The 20,458-nt window shown below is 39.9% G+C and overlaps 1 protein-coding gene across 9 annotated transcripts; it reads right to left on the bottom strand.

Moving 5' to 3' along the window:
• Positions 1–38: 38 nt before the first annotated feature.
• akna (AT-hook transcription factor) lies at positions 39–19,887 on the bottom strand. 9 transcript variants are annotated; one of them, XM_085413501.1, is made up of 24 exons: positions 19,826–19,846; positions 19,325–19,439; positions 13,022–13,627; positions 11,318–12,077; positions 10,930–11,233; positions 9,761–9,835; positions 8,238–8,358; positions 7,931–8,025; positions 7,762–7,821; positions 7,543–7,661; positions 7,255–7,426; positions 6,605–6,774; positions 6,346–6,498; positions 5,947–6,187; positions 4,705–4,808; positions 4,252–4,517; positions 4,016–4,160; positions 3,337–3,489; positions 2,771–2,910; positions 2,413–2,538; positions 2,122–2,232; positions 1,839–1,937; positions 1,449–1,593; positions 40–964 (listed from the first exon to the last, which is right to left on the bottom strand). In XM_085413501.1, exons 3-24 carry the CDS (start codon positions 13,386–13,388, stop codon positions 712–714), a joined length of 4,179 nt encoding a protein of 1,392 aa, XP_085269627.1. In that variant the 5' UTR covers positions 13,389–13,627; positions 19,325–19,439; positions 19,826–19,846; the 3' UTR covers positions 40–711. The 9 variants fall into 9 exon arrangements, with proteins under 9 accessions (XP_085269629.1, XP_085269630.1, XP_085269627.1 ...); XM_085413500.1 differs by having other exon boundaries at positions 19,325–19,886; XM_085413502.1 differs by having other exon boundaries at positions 13,079–13,627; positions 19,325–19,886.
• Positions 19,888–20,458: the final 571 nt, after the last annotated feature.

The following is a 20,458-nucleotide window of genomic DNA, read 5'->3' as shown; positions in this document are numbered from 1 at the left end:
TATTATTTCTAAAACAAACAACAACACACAGTCATTCTTTTTTTTTTTTTCATTACGGAGTAGTGAAAATGACGTTGGATCGACATCGGCACAAATGAGCAATAAATAAAAAAAACAAAGTACAAAAAGCATATCTAGAACATCGCATTTTAAAATATATCATCTATACAGACAAAAAAACCTTTGATATCCAGCATCTGAGGCCCTTGGTACATCAAATGATTATGGTTTGAAGAATGACCATCTAAAACTGAGCTCATGGCTCATGAGTGCATTTCATTTACAGCAGAAAGAGTTTCTACATCATCAGAAAATGAATTTCTACAGCGACTAAAATAAGACTGAGGTTAATTTCAGATTTCTGAAAACTAGTGTCACATGATCAAGAAATGGCTCAAAGTGCAGAACTAATTCATGAGAATATACAGGTCTCTGTAGTACGTCATAGGTTTGAAAATAAATATGATCTATAAGACATAATAGTGTAAACAGAGTTATTGTAATGTTTACCAGCAGATAAAAATACATGCTTTGGCCACCTGAGCAGGGCGAGGGAGAGAACTATCTTTGAAAACATCAGCAAAGAAAACTTACAAAGAGGATTTGAGATATTCACTTTGGTCCGACTCAGTTCTTTTGGCTCGTGCCTCGTTCTGCAGCTGCTTTTGAGTTAATGACTCTCAGTCTTAGTGCCTGTGATGACAGTTCACACTAGTAGCTGCAGGACTGAGTGAGCAGCTCCTGGTACTGCAGTCCAGATGCCAACGAGCCAGCCATGTGCCTGGAGGTGTGTTTCATGTGTCGAGCTGCTCTGATGGCTTTGTTCAGTGAGCTGTCCAACGAGCGCTCCCTGTCAACAGACAGTGAGCGTCTTTTCGTCCTCCTCCTCACCTCCCCAGGACCAGTGACCTCGGCAGACATCGGAGTTCTGTTAGGAGAGACGTAGAGGGGGGACGAGTACAACCTGAGGAGATGGTAAAAAGTAAGTAAGGATCAGGACAGAACAAGATGTTTCTATGTAACATTCTCTCAAAACTATATATGAAAAATGTTATGTATCAGAAACTGTTCAATAAACTGCACATAACTTGCACTATTTTGCCCCAAATCCTCATCCAGCAAACCTCTCAGCTGAGAGGGAAAACCTCCCTTCAGCGCAGCCATGTGCACTTAGGGAACGACCTGGCCAGTCAAGCCAGCGAAATCTTCCTTCTGTGTTTTTAGACTGAGGCGATAATGCTGTGTGGATTCTGGACACAGTTTGTCATCTTTAAATTTAAAATTAAATAGAAAATAAGGATATATAAATGAAATCTGTTATTTGCATGTTAATCTAAAAGTCTGGGAAACAAAACAAAAAAAGAAGCAGAAAATGAAAATTTTAGGCTTTTAGGATTTTTGCATACTGTGTCAGATGAGTGTGTGAGCTATGAGACCAGCGCACTTACAGGAGTGGTGGAGGGCACACTGGCATGCACTGCAGCAGTGCAGGTGGAGCTGCAGATGCAAAGAACCTGCTCCCCACTGCTCCATCAGGGGACTCGGCTGGCTGGTACTTTATGTGTGTGGAAGTGTCGGAGAGTCTGTGACTGTCTGCGAACCACAGAGCAGGCCAGGAGCTCCATTAACACTTAAAATAATTGCACTCATTTCATTTACTGCAGACTAAATTTATGAGTCAAGTGGAAATCGGGCATAAATTTCCACACAACTAAACTCTTGTCTTTGTGTGGTGAAATAATGGATTAGCCACACAAAGATAACAGTACATCCTTCTTCTGATAAGGATTTAAACCTCAGTGCTCTGTGCATCTGAAACGCATCTCATGGTCTCTAACCTGGCTTAATGACTTTGTATGATTCGAGGCGTCCGCAGAGAGGACATTGATGGCAGCAAGTGGAGGAATGGAGCATCTCTCTACCGCCACCAGCTGGTCCTGACAGTACAGAGACATCATAGAAGAGGCTTTATGGAGGCTGATCGACTCATTCAAACCATAAAATTAATCCAGATAAAGCTTTAACATTAATTTAAAGATGTTTTTAACCAAAGTGCACTTCAGACACTTGGATTCTGCCCTCTTTGCTAGCAAACATGTTTATCCAGGCATTCATTCTCACGTTCAGGGGATGCTCTGTGAAATGACAAACACTGAGAACAAACAGGAGCTTGACTTCTTCTGCTGTCAGGTTCATCTCCTTTTTCAGACACAGAAACAACAGGATGCTTCCCTGCAATACAGAGAGAGGTTTCCCTCAGCTCAAACCCTCAAGACTGCAGTGTAGATGACTGAGAACCTACATGGATTTATTTAACATGTCTGAACAGGTCCCACTGCAATTTCAAATTTCTGAAGCTGTATTTGACTGAATTTGTCTTTGTGTCTCCAGTGGTGTGGTAGGTGTTCTTACTGTGCTGTGTTCGCCTGCTGTAGACAGTAGTTGTGTGGGAAGAGCAGCTGTCTAGTGCTGCAGATGTTTGAGTGCATCTGGACACCTGAGGCTGTGGTGCACAGGGCTGCAGCGCCGATCTTGTCACTGAAAATAAAACACTGACTCAATAAAAATAGGAGTTAATGAGCATAACAGGCTTCAGAATCAAAAACAGGATGAGAACCTTAAAGGAGACGACACTGTTAGTCCCTGTGAGTGAACATGCTTCGGTTTGACCATACAAGCTTTCATAATGGCTAAATGAAATGAATAAACTGGTATCACTCCGTCTCCCTCCTTGATTTTAATGATCATTTGTTAATCACGATGAACTCACAGTAATCATGTTGTGGCTCTTGTTGGTTTATAGCAGATTTTCTCCTGGCTATTCGTCTCTGTGTGGACTCCTCCGCAACCTCGTCCACCATCTGTGTTTCTCTTTTCCCTGCACTGACATCACTCCGCTGCTCTCTAGACCTGAGAAGTGGAAGAAAACTAAATTAACAGCAAGCAACAAAAAGCAAGTCTGCTATAAATGCTTAAAACTTCACTTGTGACATAACTATGAAATTTCCAAATCAGGCCGTAGAATATAAGATCACATAGTTCATTATGCATCCACAATTATTATTATTAAATAAATAAATAAAACTTTATTTATATAGCACCTTTCTAGACAGAGTCAAAAGTGCAGCACATCAGATAAAAAGTCATAAATTCCAGATGTTGTTAGACATCTGGAATAATTTGAAAAATTTGGGAATATCACCCAAAGCAAGCAAACACAAATCAGGTTTTTAGTGCTCCTACTTGGCAGCAAAGACAAGTGACTGTATAATCCATCACAGTAGACTGACTCTGTGGTTTTATGTGGAGCATTGAAAAGAAAAAAACAAAAACAACCTGAAGCAAGATGAAGAGGAGCTTTGATTAGAGCTGTTATCCTGAGTTGATGGAGCTGATCTAATAGAGCTGATAGGCTTCTTGTTTCTCAGACTATCTTCTAGTCTCTCCTTCAGTTTGGTTACCTCAGCCTGCAGTATCTGGACTGCATCACTAGAGGAAAACAGAAAGAGGATCTTTACAAAATAATCCACCTTTGCAGTTCATATGTAAGCTTGAACTAATGCACTATCATACCACACCAAGTTTTGTGGCCAAATATTGTGACGTGACCTCTAAAATGCTTTACTGTGGAAAATATGCAACTAAACCATTCAGCTGGTAAAAAATGGATGGCAAATATTGATGTAGGTGCACTCGCATTCTGAAAAGAAACAAGAAACACCACACCGTGCAGGAAACAGAAGCTCCTAATATACAACCTGATTCAACAGCAGGCGATTCTGTAATAAAATACATAAAAGAAAATTATAATAAAAACATTACAACTAGTTTTTGGCGTGATCATGTTACTGCATTATTGTAGCAACAGTTATTGTCATTCATCAGAAATCATTAGGATTCACAGCGACACTGTAGAGTGACTATCTACTGCCTCACTCTCAGAGCTTTGTGTTTCTGGGACATTCTCCACTTGTACTGTTGACTTGTTTGCTTCAAGTCCCATCCAGACACTCACATGCAGTTCTGACTGGAACTCCTTGCTCGTGGAGAATCGCAAAGGTGGTGCTGAGTAGTGGTGGAAGAGCTTGAGTGTGAGCTGTCGAGGAAATTGATAGATTTGCTGTACTGGTCAGTCTTTTCACCTTCAGAGTCAATGCGAGCTGTAGAAATAAGGGGAGGTCAGCAGCTTAAATACTCAAAAAGAGAGAGAGAGCACTACTGATTACTAAGTAAATCAAATTGGAAACTCACTGCCGTCACTTTCAAGTCCAAACTCACTGCTGCCACTCGCCACCCTTTGCTGTCTCAGATTGACACAGCGCTTTGGAGAGCAGGAGGAGGTGCGTCTCCTCACTGCCCTTCTGCATCTCTGTGGTTGGTCGAGGCTGAGGCTAAGTCGGGAGCTCATAATCAGGTCTTTAGCTGTATGACTGTGCAACGGTGAGGAAAAATGAGATGGTGCAAAGACTCGGCCTGTCTGAAGACTCGTGCTTCCTTCCTGAGGCACTGGAACACCGCTGCACCATAATGAACAAAAACAAAAACACAGAAGACTTAATCAAAGAAAAAAAAACAATCACTTTAAAACAATAGAAAATCACATCAGAATGTGTTGTGTGTGTTATGGGGTGGGGGATGGCACCTGAGCTGAAATTATTAGTGCAGTAAATCACTATGGAGGAAGGGAGGCCGAGTTGGACTCACCTCTCTAATGCCCTCTGGTGGAGAGGACTGGAAGTTGCAGGAGTTAGACGGCTGCTCTCTGAACCAACAAACCCGCTGTCTGTCTCTGGAGAGATGATACCATCCTACAAAACAGAAGTTATACAACATTAATACTGATCATCACACTAGGCAGCTGCAACGAATATGTCAAATCTTTAGTAAAATAAAGTGTTTTGTTAATCATTACAGAAATATTTTAGTATTATTGTAGGGTCTTTATCTCATAGCATAAACCACCTTGAGGCGACTGCTGTTAAATAAAGTTTATTTTTTTAGCTACTTTGAAACTAATTAAACTTTGGCATGTTAAAAAGAGGCAATTCAAATAGTGCACATATACACTGATTGAGTTAGTCCAAGGATATAGGGAGCATTTTGCACTTATATATCAGCTGTATTTAAGAAGTCACCCATAGAGAAACCACTGATTGGTCATTAATTGACACTGTTAAATCTAAGCCTATGCAAAAACAAATCACAGAATATGACGAGCTTATGTTGAGGCGAAGTGAAGAGGAGGAGAGGGACAGGTGCTGCTAGGGTGAGACAGACGTCTCTCACGGAGTCCTTTAGTGCTGCAGGCAGGCAACATGTTCCGATAGCGCACAACTTCAGTTTTTTTATTTCTATATGATAATTGTGCATTATTAAGTGATAAGAACAAGTAATCTGATGCCCTTTAATCATTATGAAGCTGTAATTTGAGATACAATAAAAGATACAATAAATAAAATACGTTTTTGTACAAAGTATCGGTATCGGATCAGTATCGCCGATACCACCCTGAATTTTACTTGGTATCGGATCGGAAAGGAAATCAGTGGTATCGCACATCACTAGCGCTGATCTGTCAGCTTGTTAGTAATAATAATATTATATACAATATATTAATTAGCACAAGGAAAATGCATGAGTAAAACAATATATAATAGGCTATACCTAGCTAACTAATTTGCTAAAAATGCTAATGCAATAAATAGTATTCTGCCAGTGTAGACATATGACAGTATGTTGCTTTAATAGTGCCAACAATATGTGTATGTAACCAGGTTCTTCCTTTTAGTAAAATTTAACTGTTGTTCAGTATTTATCAGCTCCAAATCCAAAAATGATCAGCTCATTTTCACTCAAGCTTGGTAGAACCATACACCATACAGGCCATAATAAAGCAACAGTTTTACTCGAACTGATACAGGATAAGTGACCATCAATATCACTGACCTGAGAAAACACTCTCCTGCCCCCAGCCTGAACCTCGGAGCTCCTCACCTCTGACACTTTTACATCTCCGAGGCTACTCAGACTGCTGCTGTGAGACTTTCCCACCTCTACCCTCTTTATGTTACTCTGACGAAAAACAGGAAACATCATGAGCCGGCTGGAGGCCGGGCGAGGACTGGACCTGCTGTTTTGCTGTTTGTTCACGTCAGAAGAATAGCCCTGATGGTCTGATTGTGCATTCCTGTTAACAGATAATTGGAGAGAATTTAGTCCAGTGGTCGGAGAAATTAGCTTCCTCCCAATTGTGTATTTTTTTTTACTCAATTTTTTGTCCAATAGAAAAAACAAACTGCTGCTGGTGAAAATGCAGACCATCTTGCCTTTTACTTTGAGACTAACCTCTGAGAGAGAGTTTTCCAGACTTCATTGTTTCCAGTTTCCTGTCTGTCCTTGTGTTCAGACTGCATGTTAGTTCTTAAAGCAGGAGAGGAGAGAACTGCTTCATTCAGGCTACGCTCTAGAAGTTTGGGAAGCTCCTTGATGCTTCGGTAGCTAAACAGATGGAGGAGAAACAGTTAAATAATTAAAAAGTCCCAGCTGCAGGGCTCCTTATTTATCAGATTTCATGATATTGATGCATTTAAATATAGCTACTCACTGATTCACTGCCATGGTAAAGTCCTCTGCAACACTTTTAATTTTGCCCTTCAGAGGATTGAGGTAGAGAGTTTCTTCATCCTCTCCCTCGGACTTCTCTTCATCGTTCTCTTTACAGGCTGAGCTCACTTCTGCTTCCGCTGCCCCAGAGAGCAGAGGCACAGGCAGGACCTCAAAAGAGAAAAAGAGAAAAGTAATTGACAAGATAAAGTCTGGTAAAGCTGTGATCCTGTCCTGAACAGGGATTTCATCATAAACCAAAAATAGTCCAATTTTGTGAAATAAAAATGCAAGTTTTCCACTACAAACCACATTAAGCAGTTAAACACGTTATGTATAACACACTCACAGCACTCACAGGTGCAATTTCAGCTTTTTCCATTTTGCCTAAGGACAGTTCCATATAACAGTACACTGGAGGAGCTGGGATCTAACCACTGACCTTCTGATTTGTGGTAATCAACCACTCTGCAGATGTCTGCCTTGTAACTAGAGTGTGAATGAATGCAATTCCCTACACTCACTGTGCTACAAGGGCACTAAAAACACATACCTCCTCCACACAGACTAGGTTTATTACAATTTTCCCACGCTGCTCACAGAGTCATAATAATCCCGGCCATACACAGAATAAAATGATGCTGTTGCTACCTGTGGGTGAGTGAAGGTTACAACATCCACAGAGAGGGCAGATGGTGTGGTTGGTTGAGGAGGTGGAGAGGGGGGAGTAATCCAGGTGGGCTGATCCGGTTGCATCTGTTCCACCTGCTCCTTCAGCTCGTCCGTACGCAGCCCACACTGAAAGATCAGCCCCTCTAACTCCCTGATGCATAACATACATGTTAAAAAAGAAAAATGAATCAAAACAACTGAGTAATGAGCACACATAAATGCAAAATATAAAATGTATTCAGATGTAATGCTGGACATCAACATTACCGTTCTGGGTCAAACTGGCTGATTTCTATGCCTCGCTGCTGCAGGAGTTTGTGCTCATCCCTCGCCAACAAGTATCCCCTCTCCAAAGATTCGAGCCCCTCGGCAAGCTGAGCCATACCCTAAAAGAAAGAACTTTTATGTATTCCATTCAATATATGTTCCCATTAGATGTGATGTTTAAAAACCTAGAGAATTCTGCTGTGCTTTTGTTGCTTTTACCTCAGTTTGTTCAAAAGGTTGAAGTTTTTTGCTTTTACGGAGATCCTCAAACGTCTGCAGCTGAATGAAAAATCAAAAGGTTTATCATTGATTAACTTCCTAAATGACCATTATTACCAGCCAGCAAATCGGATCATTCTCATCTCTAAAGATTTAATTGGCCAGTTACCTGCTGCAGAAATGTTTCGGCCTGGCTGAACAGAATATTGGCTAGCTGCTGTCCAAGCTTAGAGCCTGGTTCGGTAGGACCGGTAGCTGAACTTCCTGTTACATGGACAAACAGATTAGAAGGAAAATGCACACAATGCCTGTTGTATACAATCATCAAAGCCAGAGACAGTTCACCCAAAAATTCTAAATATCTGCAGAGTCATTTCTCCATTCAGATAATTGTGGTGCAAGCTGCCCGGTTTAAAGATACTGACTAATACAAGATTTAGCAGCAAAGAAGTAACCATTAAATAAAATGAAGATACCCTGATCTGTCGTGGGTTTCTGAGCCCGAGGAAAATCAAATTTTAGCAACTTTGAAGCACCGCAGTTTAGTCCTGATTGCACGCAGTGGCCGGGATTTGGTGGGTCAGAGTACAGGTTAACCTGGAAGAAACATGAAAAACAAAAGCAAACGTGTTCTCAATAATTAATACCTAGCCTGTCTGTATGTGGACTTCTACATTTTGTAAGAGACACACTGTTTCACTGTATAGTACTTTTACCCATACAAAATGAGACTTCAGCAGGTTTTGATCAGTGTTTGTTCTAATTTCTCATTCTAGAAATGTGAAGCGAGTCAGATTAAAAAACAGTATACACACAGCAGGAAAACACTCCCATCTAGTGTCCACAGGTTGTAAGCTTTCACTAAGGCCTCACAACTATTCTGACTAACACATAAGGAGGGTACTGAGGTAATTAAGGGCAGGGGAGAATAACAGAGTTTGGAAAAAAATGAGTTAAACATAGTCAGTCATCAGCCAACCAAAGTGTGAAAATGAGCTTGACAGTCACTCAAAGCTGTAAATCTTTATGACCTTTAACGGCTCTCAGAAGGCCCTTTCCCCACACACACACAGCCTACATATTGCAAAAGTAAACAGCTGCATGGCACCTACAGGGACACTTTAATATACAATTAAGAGACAACAGAGATTAATCAGAAAGACAAAAACCCCACTTAAAACCTAAATTCAGATCATCAATCAGACTGGAACCAGTCAGATTTCTTATTAAACTGGTTATAAGCTCAGCTACAAAAGGTAAATCTACTGGAACATATGTCTAATCAGAAAAAAATACTTACTAACAAATATCTGCAAATTTTGTTGTAAAGGAACTCCTCCCACCCTGCCTGGGTGAGGGGAGGATAGAACAGATGGTGGTTCAGTTTGTAATGAATGAGATGGGAGAAAATGGAGATGAGGAGTTCAGTAAGCTGATTTCAATTAGTGCTGAATGTGAAGCGCTGCAGCACAAACAGAAATGAGCCACCAAATCTTTAAATGACCCAATTCCGAACACTTCAGCACTACTCCTGCCTCTTCTGTATTTATTTCAAATCCCACTTTTCTGAGATTTGTAATCATTTGTATGACATACTGCTCTGTCTATGATGCGCTGAGCCTGCCTGGACCTGGGATGCTGATTCTCTAAATTTCTGTCCTGCAAAAATGAAATATAGACATATAAATGTTGTGACATAATGAATTTATTTCATAATTCTAATGATTCAAATTTTAAGCTCTACTTTGAAAGTACTTTCACAGCTGTTCAACTATCGAAAGCCACATAATTACTCTTTGTTGACAAGAAAAATTCAATAAATGCCTAAAATTTAAGTAAATAAGTTGTATATCACTTTGAAGTTTGGTATTAACTTTAATATTTTATAGTGGCTTAATGGTTAGACCACTAATAATTACATATGATAGTGAGATGTACTGTTTTTCAATCCACACCATTAAAAGGTGATAAATTATAGCTGGATCTCTAGATTAACTACCTTGGCTTCCAGACGCAGACGATCAATGGTGTTCTCTGCCTCAGCGTACTTAGTCAGCAGTCTGTCGTAGTCTTCCTGCAGCCAGAGGAAATAAAGGAGAAGGAAGTGAGGAGAAGCAGTGCAAAAGAAATGTGACATGAGGAAAAAAAAGTGAGACAAATGAAAATGAAAGGGAATAAAGCAAAAATGGGGGTGGCGATAAAAGAGAGGACTAAAAGACTGGAGCGGAATTTAGGTCCAGTTTAGTCTAATTCATCCTGTGAGGCTGTCAAACGTAAACAAAAGCTGAACATATGAGGACAGCCAGGCAAAATATCTCTGTGTACTTTGGTTTTGGATTTGCTTTTGTTGGCTGTCCAAATAAATGGATGGATGTCTTAATGCTCAGTTTCAGTATAGTAACTGAAACGCTACAGCAGACAGTGACATTCTGGGTAATAATATTAAACAAAATTCATTCTAGAAAATGTATTTGTATGTTGTTGTTATATTATAGTTAAAACTAAGTGAAGAGAAATCGGTGTCTTATTTTCACGTTCAATAAAAAAATGAACAAAATGTCTCCATTATTCAGATTCCACCACTGTGATGAGTTTGATTTGAACCGTGACACTAAAACAAAGAGGAAATAAAGTGGGGCACCCTAAAACTACGAGTCTCATGTGCCATGTGTTTAAATGCGTTTCCCCTATTTTTCCCATTTTAAAACCTTGAGCTGGGAGCTGAGATGAGACTTTTTCTAAATATATTAGTCCCTTCTGGCATATCCATGTTTGATGTTCACACATTATTAAATTCTAAGTGCGTCCTGTGTGACGTTTTCGCCTTTTGAAATGAAAGCTCGTACTTTAAGTCCAGTCAGTATTGGCATTCACACTAACCTGGAAAAACTCAGACTTCTTCATGACATTTTGACTTGTTATAGTACAAAAAGCACAGATCTTATTACTGAAGCTTCAATTACGTGTCCCAGCAGACCCTGTCAGTGAACCTGTATTCACAGAAATAGAACCTCCCCTAAGCAGAATGCAGCCATCATTACTACAACTTTGATTTTAATACTGGGACAAGTTAGATATCTTCTGTCCATCTCAATCAACTTTAGTGGTTTAAAGTAATTTTACAGAGAACTCTTCCAAACTGAAATACCTCTTAGTCTCTACTAGTACCTGAAGCTGATTGACCAGTGTGGTGGCCTGCTGGTGGCATCTGAACTCCTGAGGCACAATAGCGTTGATTGCACTGGTTGCCTGTCCGTCAGAATCTGGCGAGGTAGGAGATTCACCAGCGGTGTTCAGTAGGACTTCTTTCACTATATCAGCAGGGGATTTGAAGACTATAGGTGGCTCGGGTGATAAGGACTTCCTCGTTAACGAGGACCTGCTCTTGGGGGGCTTGTAACCGCCTTTGGGAAAATGAACTCTGGGTTCGACCTTCGAGAAGTCTGGTGTGTGGTAACTCAGAGGCCCCTTTCTGGAAAAAGAGAATTGTGATGTATGAAAATAGAAAAGAGCAAAAAGAAAGCCCAAATAAAATGGTTAATAAAATGTGTTTTACCTAGATTCGTCCTCTGCAACAGCATTGCTCCTGGTTCTAGGCGTTACTACGTCCCTGTCACGACGTGTGTTCTGTTGTTTGTTGGGCCTGACTGTGCCGGGGGAATGAGTTCTTGAATATGCAGCCTCAGGAGAGTGCTTCCTTATCTTTCTTGGTGTGGGAGTGGGGTGACTATGCTCCTTATCTCTCTTTCCTGATTCTTTTCCAGGGCCATTACTTAATCTCCTGTAATGATTTGAGATGACCTGTTCAGAAAACAATGCTGCTGGCTGAGGCGAAGCCCTGAGCTTTATCTCGGGACAGCGAGGACTGGAGTTGAGGCTCACGTGGCTACTGTTAGACTCTTGAAAACTTTCTGTAAAGCTTATTTCTGGAAAGGTTTCAGCTTCAATTCCTGGGGCAGTATTTAATTCCTCGGCAGTGAAATGCAGACGATGGGGTAAGGCAGAATGGGAGGCTGGACAGGAGACACTGTCCACAGCATGCAGCTGAACGCTAGAAGATTGTCCTGAGCTGATCTCTTTTTTCTCTTCTTTATCACGATATCCTTCAGCGAGTCCTGCCAGCTTTCTTCCAAGCTCCCCTGATGTTCTAGTGTGCTCAAATTTCTTTTTACTCCAATCACTCCTCCCTCTCTCTTCTCCATCTTTGTCATCATTCGTCGTGTCGTGGTGTTTGTTCCACTCAGAAAGATGCTCTGCTACCTGCTCCTCCATTCTCCGCCTCACCTCCATATCCTCTGACCACGTTTTTAACTCATCTATAATTACAAAAAGAAGAAGGCATGAAAAAATAATAAGGAAGCAAAAAATGTGTTGCGCAACAAAGGACTGTGTAGTTTTAATGAATCACACAAATGTGCACCGTCTTTGGTCTTCAAGCGCAATCAGTTCCATGACTCCAGCCATCAACAACCAAACTTATTTTAAATTTGGCAGTTTCCCTTAAGGTCATCATGTTGAGGACCCCTCCTCCCCAAAAACCTCGCCAGCGCTTCTGCAATTTTTTAGCTTTCTCTGCTTTAGACAGGTTCACGGATCAGTAGTGATGAGAGCTTTGTCTCAGACCACAACTCTGTACTAAACTGCTTGTTTGTTCCTTATTGTCTAAAGCCCAAGGTGGCACATAATGTGAGGAGTAGAACCAAGGGGATCCATGCCATTATTCAAGATTCACTCAGTTGTTCACGATGACCTTTTAAAAGTGTTACTGTTATGTGTCAAGGTGTGTGAGGAAAATATTCTGAACAATGTCAGTGTTCACCACAATCCTACTCACTAGATTTGGCTAAATCCCGTTTTGTTTTGACTTCTCAAAATTGCCCAAAGAGACTAATATGACGGGGAGACAGGCAAAATTTTGTGTGTATTTGTAAAGATTTTACAATTGTAAATTACTCTCTACAGTAGAACCAAACAAGCAGGGACCTCTTTTAATCACCTGATGACAAAATAATTAGTATCTCGAGAACAAAGACAGAATTTACATTTTTCAGTTGTCAGGATTTGTTTGTTTTCTATCATCTTAAGCATATTATTTTTAGGTTTTAGAAAATATAAAATATGAGAAAACAAAAAAAATGAAAACAATTATTCAATTGTTATTCAAACAGGTCTCAGAATTAGGTGTATTCAAGTGCTTTAGAGTGGAAACTAAGAAATGAAGGTCAAGAAAAAAGTTAATAAATTATAAATGAATGCTCACAGGATGACAGTTTTCCTGTATCTTCTTCTGTTGGTTTATGGTGCGACAGATGCTTACTCAGCTTGTAGATCATCTCCTCAGACGGTGTGTCCCTCTCAGCCACACTATAATCTGCCTCCTCTGGGGTGAGGGATCCAGGGCACCCATCTGAATTGCATTCCTCCAATTCCACATTTTCAAGTGCCTCTGACAGTCCAATGATACCATTCTCATCCATTTGACTAAAAAAGTCATCCTCTTCTTCTGCCTGTTCTTCATCCTCTTCATCCCACTCATCCTCTGATATAGCAGTGCTATTAGGTGAGGAGTGGACCGGGGCAGGGGTCCAGAACAGAACCCCTGCTGTGGTGTTCTGTCTTGTTTCCATTCACCTTGCAGCCTCCCTCAGTTCTTTGTTTTGACTTCAGTTACTGTTTCAGCCAGGCCTGGGAACCTTTAGCATCTTTTTTAGTTTCTTTGGCTCTGTAGCCACTTTCAAAACCATGGTGGAGGAAGTTTACAAATTGCGGTAGAAGTCATTGAGCTGGTGGCAGTCCAGAGGTAACAGCTACAGACTCAGTGATTACTCTTCAGTGCTGAGGAACAGGAAGCATTTGGATGCAATACCTGAAACACAAACAAGCAACCGATACTTATTTCACTACATGTAACACTTTGCAATGAATCAAGGTTAACACACCTTGAGTAGCACGATTTGTTAATGCAGAAGATTTGAGGCTAACCCCAATTCCTAATCTATTTTCCATTGAAATAATTTAACAAAAAAAAAAAATCATGTCACAGATAAAAAACAAACAAACAAACAAAAAACATCCTAGACATAACAAACACAATAAAGCCATGAAAAAAGAAAGAAATTACAACACTCTTTATTTGCTTACTTGCTTGGTTTAGGTAACGGCAATTATTTCCAATTAAAATAAACAAAAAACAAAAATTAAAGTTCTAAATTGTCTAATCCTTCAGTCTAAAAGCTTTTCTGTTCTCTTTATCAGTGCTTGTATTTTATTTTATTTGCATTGTACTAAACAATACAGTCAAACTCATTGGAGAGAGCTTTTAATGCCATCTACACGACTTTTTTTTACTCTGTTTTAACACTGATCAAACTCTGAGACAATAAAACACAAACAGACTTGACCAGGATAATAATAATCAGTAAATTCAAAACTTAATACCTTTACTATATACATAATTAAAAATGTTCATAAATGTAATCATAGATGACAGAATGGGAATACACATATAATCTACCAGCTAGATGCTGCTACCTTTAAGAAAAGGCTCCTGATTATTTAAAGCTTAGTTGACTGACTATTTCCTTTGAAAATGTGCAGTTCAAACACTGACTCGTGATATTTTAGGATATCATGAGAATATTTACAATGCAGCACGTATGGACCGGTTTTCTAAGGTGACATGAACTTTGTGTTTACACCACTGATTTAGAATTCTTTTTATTGCCCCCTGCTCAAATCCTGTACCATCTGCTCACACCGTACAGCTTTTACACACACTACTGAATTCATCTCAGTTGCTTAACTCACAGGAAACACACACAGTATACAGGTAACAGATCCTCGATTAGTCTGCTAGTTCAAAATGTCACATAGCAAGTCTCCCAAGAATTAGCTTGGAGCTGCAACACTCACTATGGCAACTCCACAACATGAGCTCAAGTTGTGTTTTCAGAGTGTGCAGTTAAACATCTCTGACAGCTATACAGCCAGTGGCTCACTCCCAAAGCTGCATTTCAATGTGCTAGAGCAAGGGTGGGCAATTAATTTTCCCAAGGGGCCACGTGAGAAACTGGGACCGTTGTGGAGGTCCAAAACAATAAGCTTATAAAAAGATACAATTAATACTGAGCAGAACTGAGTTCAACTTGGTGGTGCAGTCCTCCTAATTGCCAACAGGTCTCAAAGAACATCAAGACCATGCATATTTAAACTTTAAGCTATTTGGATTTGATTGCTTGAGCAGCAAAGTCACACTGTGTAATTATCACTTACTTCCACTTCCACTTACAGAACAGCTATTTCATAATGATGATGTAGCTTGATTATTTTGGTTTTGAGCCAGCAGGTCAGGAAATAACAACTGCATACCGGGTCATGGACTTTAACATGCATCAATGACAGAAGCAAAGTCTTGCAATTAACATTTTAAAACAAAGCGCAAGTAAAGTACACACTCTACAGCACTCACATTTCCATTAAGAAAAGTGGTAACCATGGTTGGTTGCTTCTTTCATCAATATCCCAGATTACCAAAAGAAGATTATGAAGCCTGGTGCTTCTTTCATCTCTTAACTAACATACAAACGTTACACACAAACACACTCAGATTTACCCACAGACGCGCATGCACAGACTCGCATCACGCTGAGCCCTTTCATACACAAATCACTGGCGACTCTCCACACAGGCCAACATGGCAAACTCACCATGCATTTAAACTAGACCACAAGGAACAAGAGCACGCAGCTCTGCGCATAAACAACATGAGAGGTAGGTTTACAACAACAGTCATTTCAGAATAGAATTGCTTAGAGCGCACAGTGTAATTATGGTATTATTTCTAAGGTTTCTTCCTTCTTGGACAAACACGAATTTTCAGGCAAATGAGGACCAAATCCCCACCAGGCTGTTGCTGAAGTGAAACTGCACAAGCCACAAATTAATGTGATGCAAATATATGTATCACCTGACAGTTTAGTGCTCATTTTATTTTAATAGATTCATAGCCATAATAAAAATTTCTTCACCAAAGATTTTACACACAAAATGAGATTCTATTATTTAAGCCATGCAAACATGTGGTCAAATTACATTTTTGTTCATTTTTTAAGAAAACTGTATGTGAAAGTCAAGCTTACTGATGCTTTAGCAATAGCTTGCAGTTTAAAGTGTCTGAAATGTGATGTAGAAATAAAACTGTGGATGTCAAGAAAGATTTGCACATTCACTGGGAAGAAAGATAAAGCAAAAACCCTGATGTGACTGCAAAGTGCTTGGAGGACGGTTTAGCTGACACAGTAGCAACAGCTCTCCTTTCATGCAGCATTTATGTACAAAAAGGTTCTACATGAAAGAATCATCAGAAAAACTTTACCTGCTACCTCATCACAAATGTCAGTAGAGAGACGATGAACAGATAAAGATCTTTAGTTACAACCATTTTGGAGAAAAAGAAGGTGGGGAATATTATTAAAAGAACACATTTCCTACTGAGGACTGAGGTCGAAATACAATTATTATGAATTTTAATAATTCAACTAATCATGCAGTCAGCCCAGAAAAGTAAACTAAAAAGATACAGAGCTTCCAGGATAATTATCCATGTAATGGGAGGAAATAATAATAAAATTAAAATGAGGTAAGACAGCATAAAATGTAATTCCTAAATTCAGAAGCTTTTACATTATCTGTATCTATAGGAGCTTCATTTTGGTGAGGAAAAAGAAGCACAAAAAGAACTCACCTGTTACTCTGCTCATAACTCCATGTTCATGCCCAGGAGAACTAAGTATTTAACTCAGCTGCCAGATTTGGGGGGGGGGGGGGGGGGGATGGGGTAAGCTGCTCTAAATCCCTGACAGGGGGCTTCACCGATTGTAAAGAGACAATAATCATCATGCAGAACACGAGACTGAAAAAACTCGGTGCTACAGACAAACTAATCACAACCAGATGGTGAGGCAAGCCAAGAATACATGTATGATGCACAGGTAAGCTGGATGTTCGGGAAGGACAGAGATGAGGAATGACAGCGTGAGAGAAAAAAAGGATAGATGATACGGAGGAAGAGGAGAGAATAGAAGAAGAAAAGCTGTCATAAAATCAACAGGGAATATATATGTTTTCACAGAGTGACACTTGCTGAATTTTGAGCACACAGTGAACAGAAGTGTAGGTGGAGCTGCCCCACAGAGCACCGATCTGTTTAGAAACGCCTAGTGAATAAGATATGGCAGCTAATCTCCTTAGGAGGCACAGGGAGCACTGAGGACACAGGATGAATATGCAGAAGGAGCCGCTCAAGAGAGTGATTTAATATTTTTACTGTTATTTTAAATACTACTGAACTGGAATGCTCTGGCATTGGACTTTAGACTACAAGCCATATTTAACAATACATTCATTCAGTGCTTTAAAAGTGCTAATTAACCTAACCAAAGCATGTCTTTGGACCGTAGGAAGAAGCAAAAGTACCAAGAGGAAATTCAAAAAGGCAGGGAAAACAGGCAAACTCTACGCAGAAGGACACCAGCTGGGATTTGAACTAGGAAACTTCTTCCTATGAGATTATAATACACTGCCCACAATGACTGTTGACTGGTTGACTAAATTGTGCAGTGTCAAAATACGCTGTCATTCATTGAGCAAAACACTGGCAACTTTTGTAAGCAAAAAGGCGATTTTTTTTGGCAGAACTGGCAACAAGTCTGGACCTAATTTTGACCATGTGCTTTTGACTATCCAGCCTCAATACTCTGCCTTACCTGCACGTAACCTGTACGTTACAATGTTTTCCATCTTTATGCACCTTCTTACTTCATACTCCCAGCGGACTCTGAGTTCAATAATATTGACATACTAACAACATTTTCAGCTTCCTCTGGCAGAACAAAAGGGTAAATAGACTGGTGCATGTATAATTTTCATCTACACTTACTAAACACTTTTTTTTAGGGCTTTTTTACACTACAAGCTAAACCCATGAACAGACTGAAACACTTTTATCACACACACACACACACACACACACACACACACACACACACACACACACACACACACACACACACACACACACACACACACACACACACACTCACTCTGAAAGGAGTGCATAATTTGGGATTCAAGGACACATCTAGATGCAGACTGGAATAGCCCCGGAGCGAACAACTGACCTTCCAATTAGTAGACGGCCCACTCTACAGCCTAAGCCACATCACCCCAGTAGTGCTGTTAACTTGCTGTTCAGTGTCTCTAAGGTTTGCAAAATGATAATTAATATGCAGTGCTAAAAACCAACTGTTAAGAAATCACAGTACAGTATAGCTGTATAGCAGTATATGTTAATAATAATAACAGCAATAATTACAGAATTCAAATGTTAAGGGACTTAAGATCAAGTAAAATCAGGTAAGGCTTTTCTTATACAAGTATATTTTGAAATGTGACTTAAAAGAACTGACTGAACCAACTGATTTCATAGCCTTGATTAAAAAAATGCTCTGGCCTCTTTAGTTTTCAGTCTAACCCCAGGAACAGACAAAAGACCTCTCCCCAAAGAACTTAAAGCACATACTGGTGCAGATGGTACTAAGAGGTCAGAGAGGAACCACTGCCTTTTTTATTGGTTTCTTCCAGCCTGGCCTCAGAGCAAACAATAGGAAGTATACTTCACGGCATCAACACTTCTTTCATTCAAAAGAGGGGACAGAGAGAGGACAAAGAGGGGGCATGTCACCATGGCAAACTGGAAAACAGAGCTCTGAATGAAAAGTCAATTAGTGTATTTGAACCCTAACCATGATTATGGCTTTATATACCTAATAAAGAATTTGCTATTGCCTAAACACAGCAAGAACGTAATCCTGCATTAAAAATCTAGGCAAAAATGAAACATGTTTGAACCAGCCACCGTGCACATGGTGATATGATCTATGGAAGTTTACCCAAAATATACTTTTAAAATTTCCACGATTGAATTATCAGATAAAAAGATACAACATCCAGTGTACCAATCCTTGTTTCTGTTACTCTATGTCAATGAGACTAAATGAACGCACTTTCAGTATTAACACTATCATATATTCCATGACATTAAGGTTAAACTTCAGTTACAGAAAAAAAAACAACTAAAGTTTGGGTTCAGGTGGTGACACTTCTAGTGGATGTTAAAAACAACAGCTAATCGTGAGAATTCAACTGGGAGGAGCAACTGATTTTGCATGGAATCACCCCACTTTGCTGTTCACTGTATCCCAAATATCAGTGCTGCCAAAAGGAGTTGATTCTGTAGAGATACTGTAAAAACATAACTTCGTGCCTTGGGAAAGCCAGGTAAGAAATCTACAGTCTTCCTTTGATCCACAGTTTCAGGCAGCATCAATATCCTTTCCCCCCTAACCACCTCTGCTTTACAACAAGGACTTCCAGTACTATAAAGAAAAAACTTGTTCAGATATACAAACAAACAAGTACTACCAGCCAGTCTGGTGGGCTGTGGGAGCCACAGAGCAAGAACCACCGTTGTGAAGAAATCTAACAGCATTACATTACAACTTACCTCGTACAAACACAGTAATGGGTCGATACTGGAGATGAGATGACCAAAAAGACTTGAGGGATTTCATGATGGGCAGATTTCACAGCATGGGTCGGTTGCCTTGAAAACAGCAAAACTAAAGAGGAGAAAAGACCCACCCCTGTGTCACCATGGCACACACACCACAACAAACCGCCATCAGTAAACAGGGTTCTGGGGGTTTTAGAAAACGGTTAAACAGCTCACTTCACGGTTCGTCGCTGTTAGAGTAACGTTGAGAGTAAACCGTTAGTAAATGTAAGCTAGTTCTACAGTAGTCACTGCCAGTTTTAGAACTTAGTTATCGTTACTATCACTAACTCCTTATTCTCTAGTTAAAGCAAACCTAAAAAACCCACACTCCGACCACTTTCAGCTACATTATGTTGACAGGTTAATTCCGACGCAGTTACACTGCTACACTCATTTCTCCAATAAAAAGAAAAGCTGAATTTTCTGATAATTATAGGGCTAATTATCAACCTTGGACGTTGGAGGAGCGTGGCACTGATTTAGCTGGAAGAACAGTTACTCGAGGCGAACTACATGGGGAAATATTAGCCCTGAGCTTATACTTCAGGCATTTTATTCTCTTCTAACCACGTCGTGCATAACTTGGCCATTTTTAAAAGGTGATATTGACGACAATGATAACGCTTTCCACCCTAGCCTAAACTCAGTGGTTGAACAAAAGCGTTTGTTGCGACCAGTGAAAACCTGACAGGCAATAGTGAGGAGCATAATTTTAACCTACGCACCCAAAGCTTGAAAGCTTCAACTCAACATCTGAGTAGTGATTGGTTATGATGGTGCTCAGGGGCGGGACTTCTCTTAAATCAACATACAAGGGAGGGTGAGACCACAAGAGGGCACCGTTGCACATGGTTTAATTTTTTTCCTCCCATATTTAAAGGCAAGAAAATTGATCTTATTGATACTCCGCACAGGTTTGCACAAACTTAAAGACACAATTAAACAAAATAACACAAAAGACATGAAATTCCTTATTTGTTTTATTTGTTAATGAACTACTGTGCGCTCTAGGGAGATATCAATTTTGTTGTATTCATTTAATAACAATAAAGGTGTTCAATTCAGTTTTTAAAAAGGTAAAAG

Source organism: Rhamphochromis longiceps, linkage group LG7, assembly GCF_057381845.1.
Source record: "Rhamphochromis longiceps isolate RC_006_pf linkage group LG7, R_longiceps_female_GT1.1, whole genome shotgun sequence".
Lineage (NCBI taxonomy): Eukaryota > Metazoa > Chordata > Actinopteri > Cichliformes > Cichlidae > Rhamphochromis > Rhamphochromis longiceps.
Note: the sequence above shows the minus strand (reverse complement) of the source record. Positions and strands in the feature narration are given on the sequence as shown.

Excerpts from the sequence above, each read along its gene's own strand:
- akna (XM_085413500.1), bottom strand. The coding sequence starts at position 13,388 with ATGGAAACAAGACAGAACACCACAGCAGGGGTTCTGTTCTGGACCCCT. Across the intron at positions 7,662-7,761 it reads AACCTTTTGAACAAACTGAG|GGTATGGCTCAGCTTGCCGA; the intron begins GTAAAAGCAACA and ends TCTTTCTTTTAG. Across the intron at positions 2,233-2,412 it reads CAGCAGGCGAACACAGCACA|GGAAGCATCCTGTTGTTTCT; the intron begins GTAAGAACACCT and ends TCTGTATTGCAG.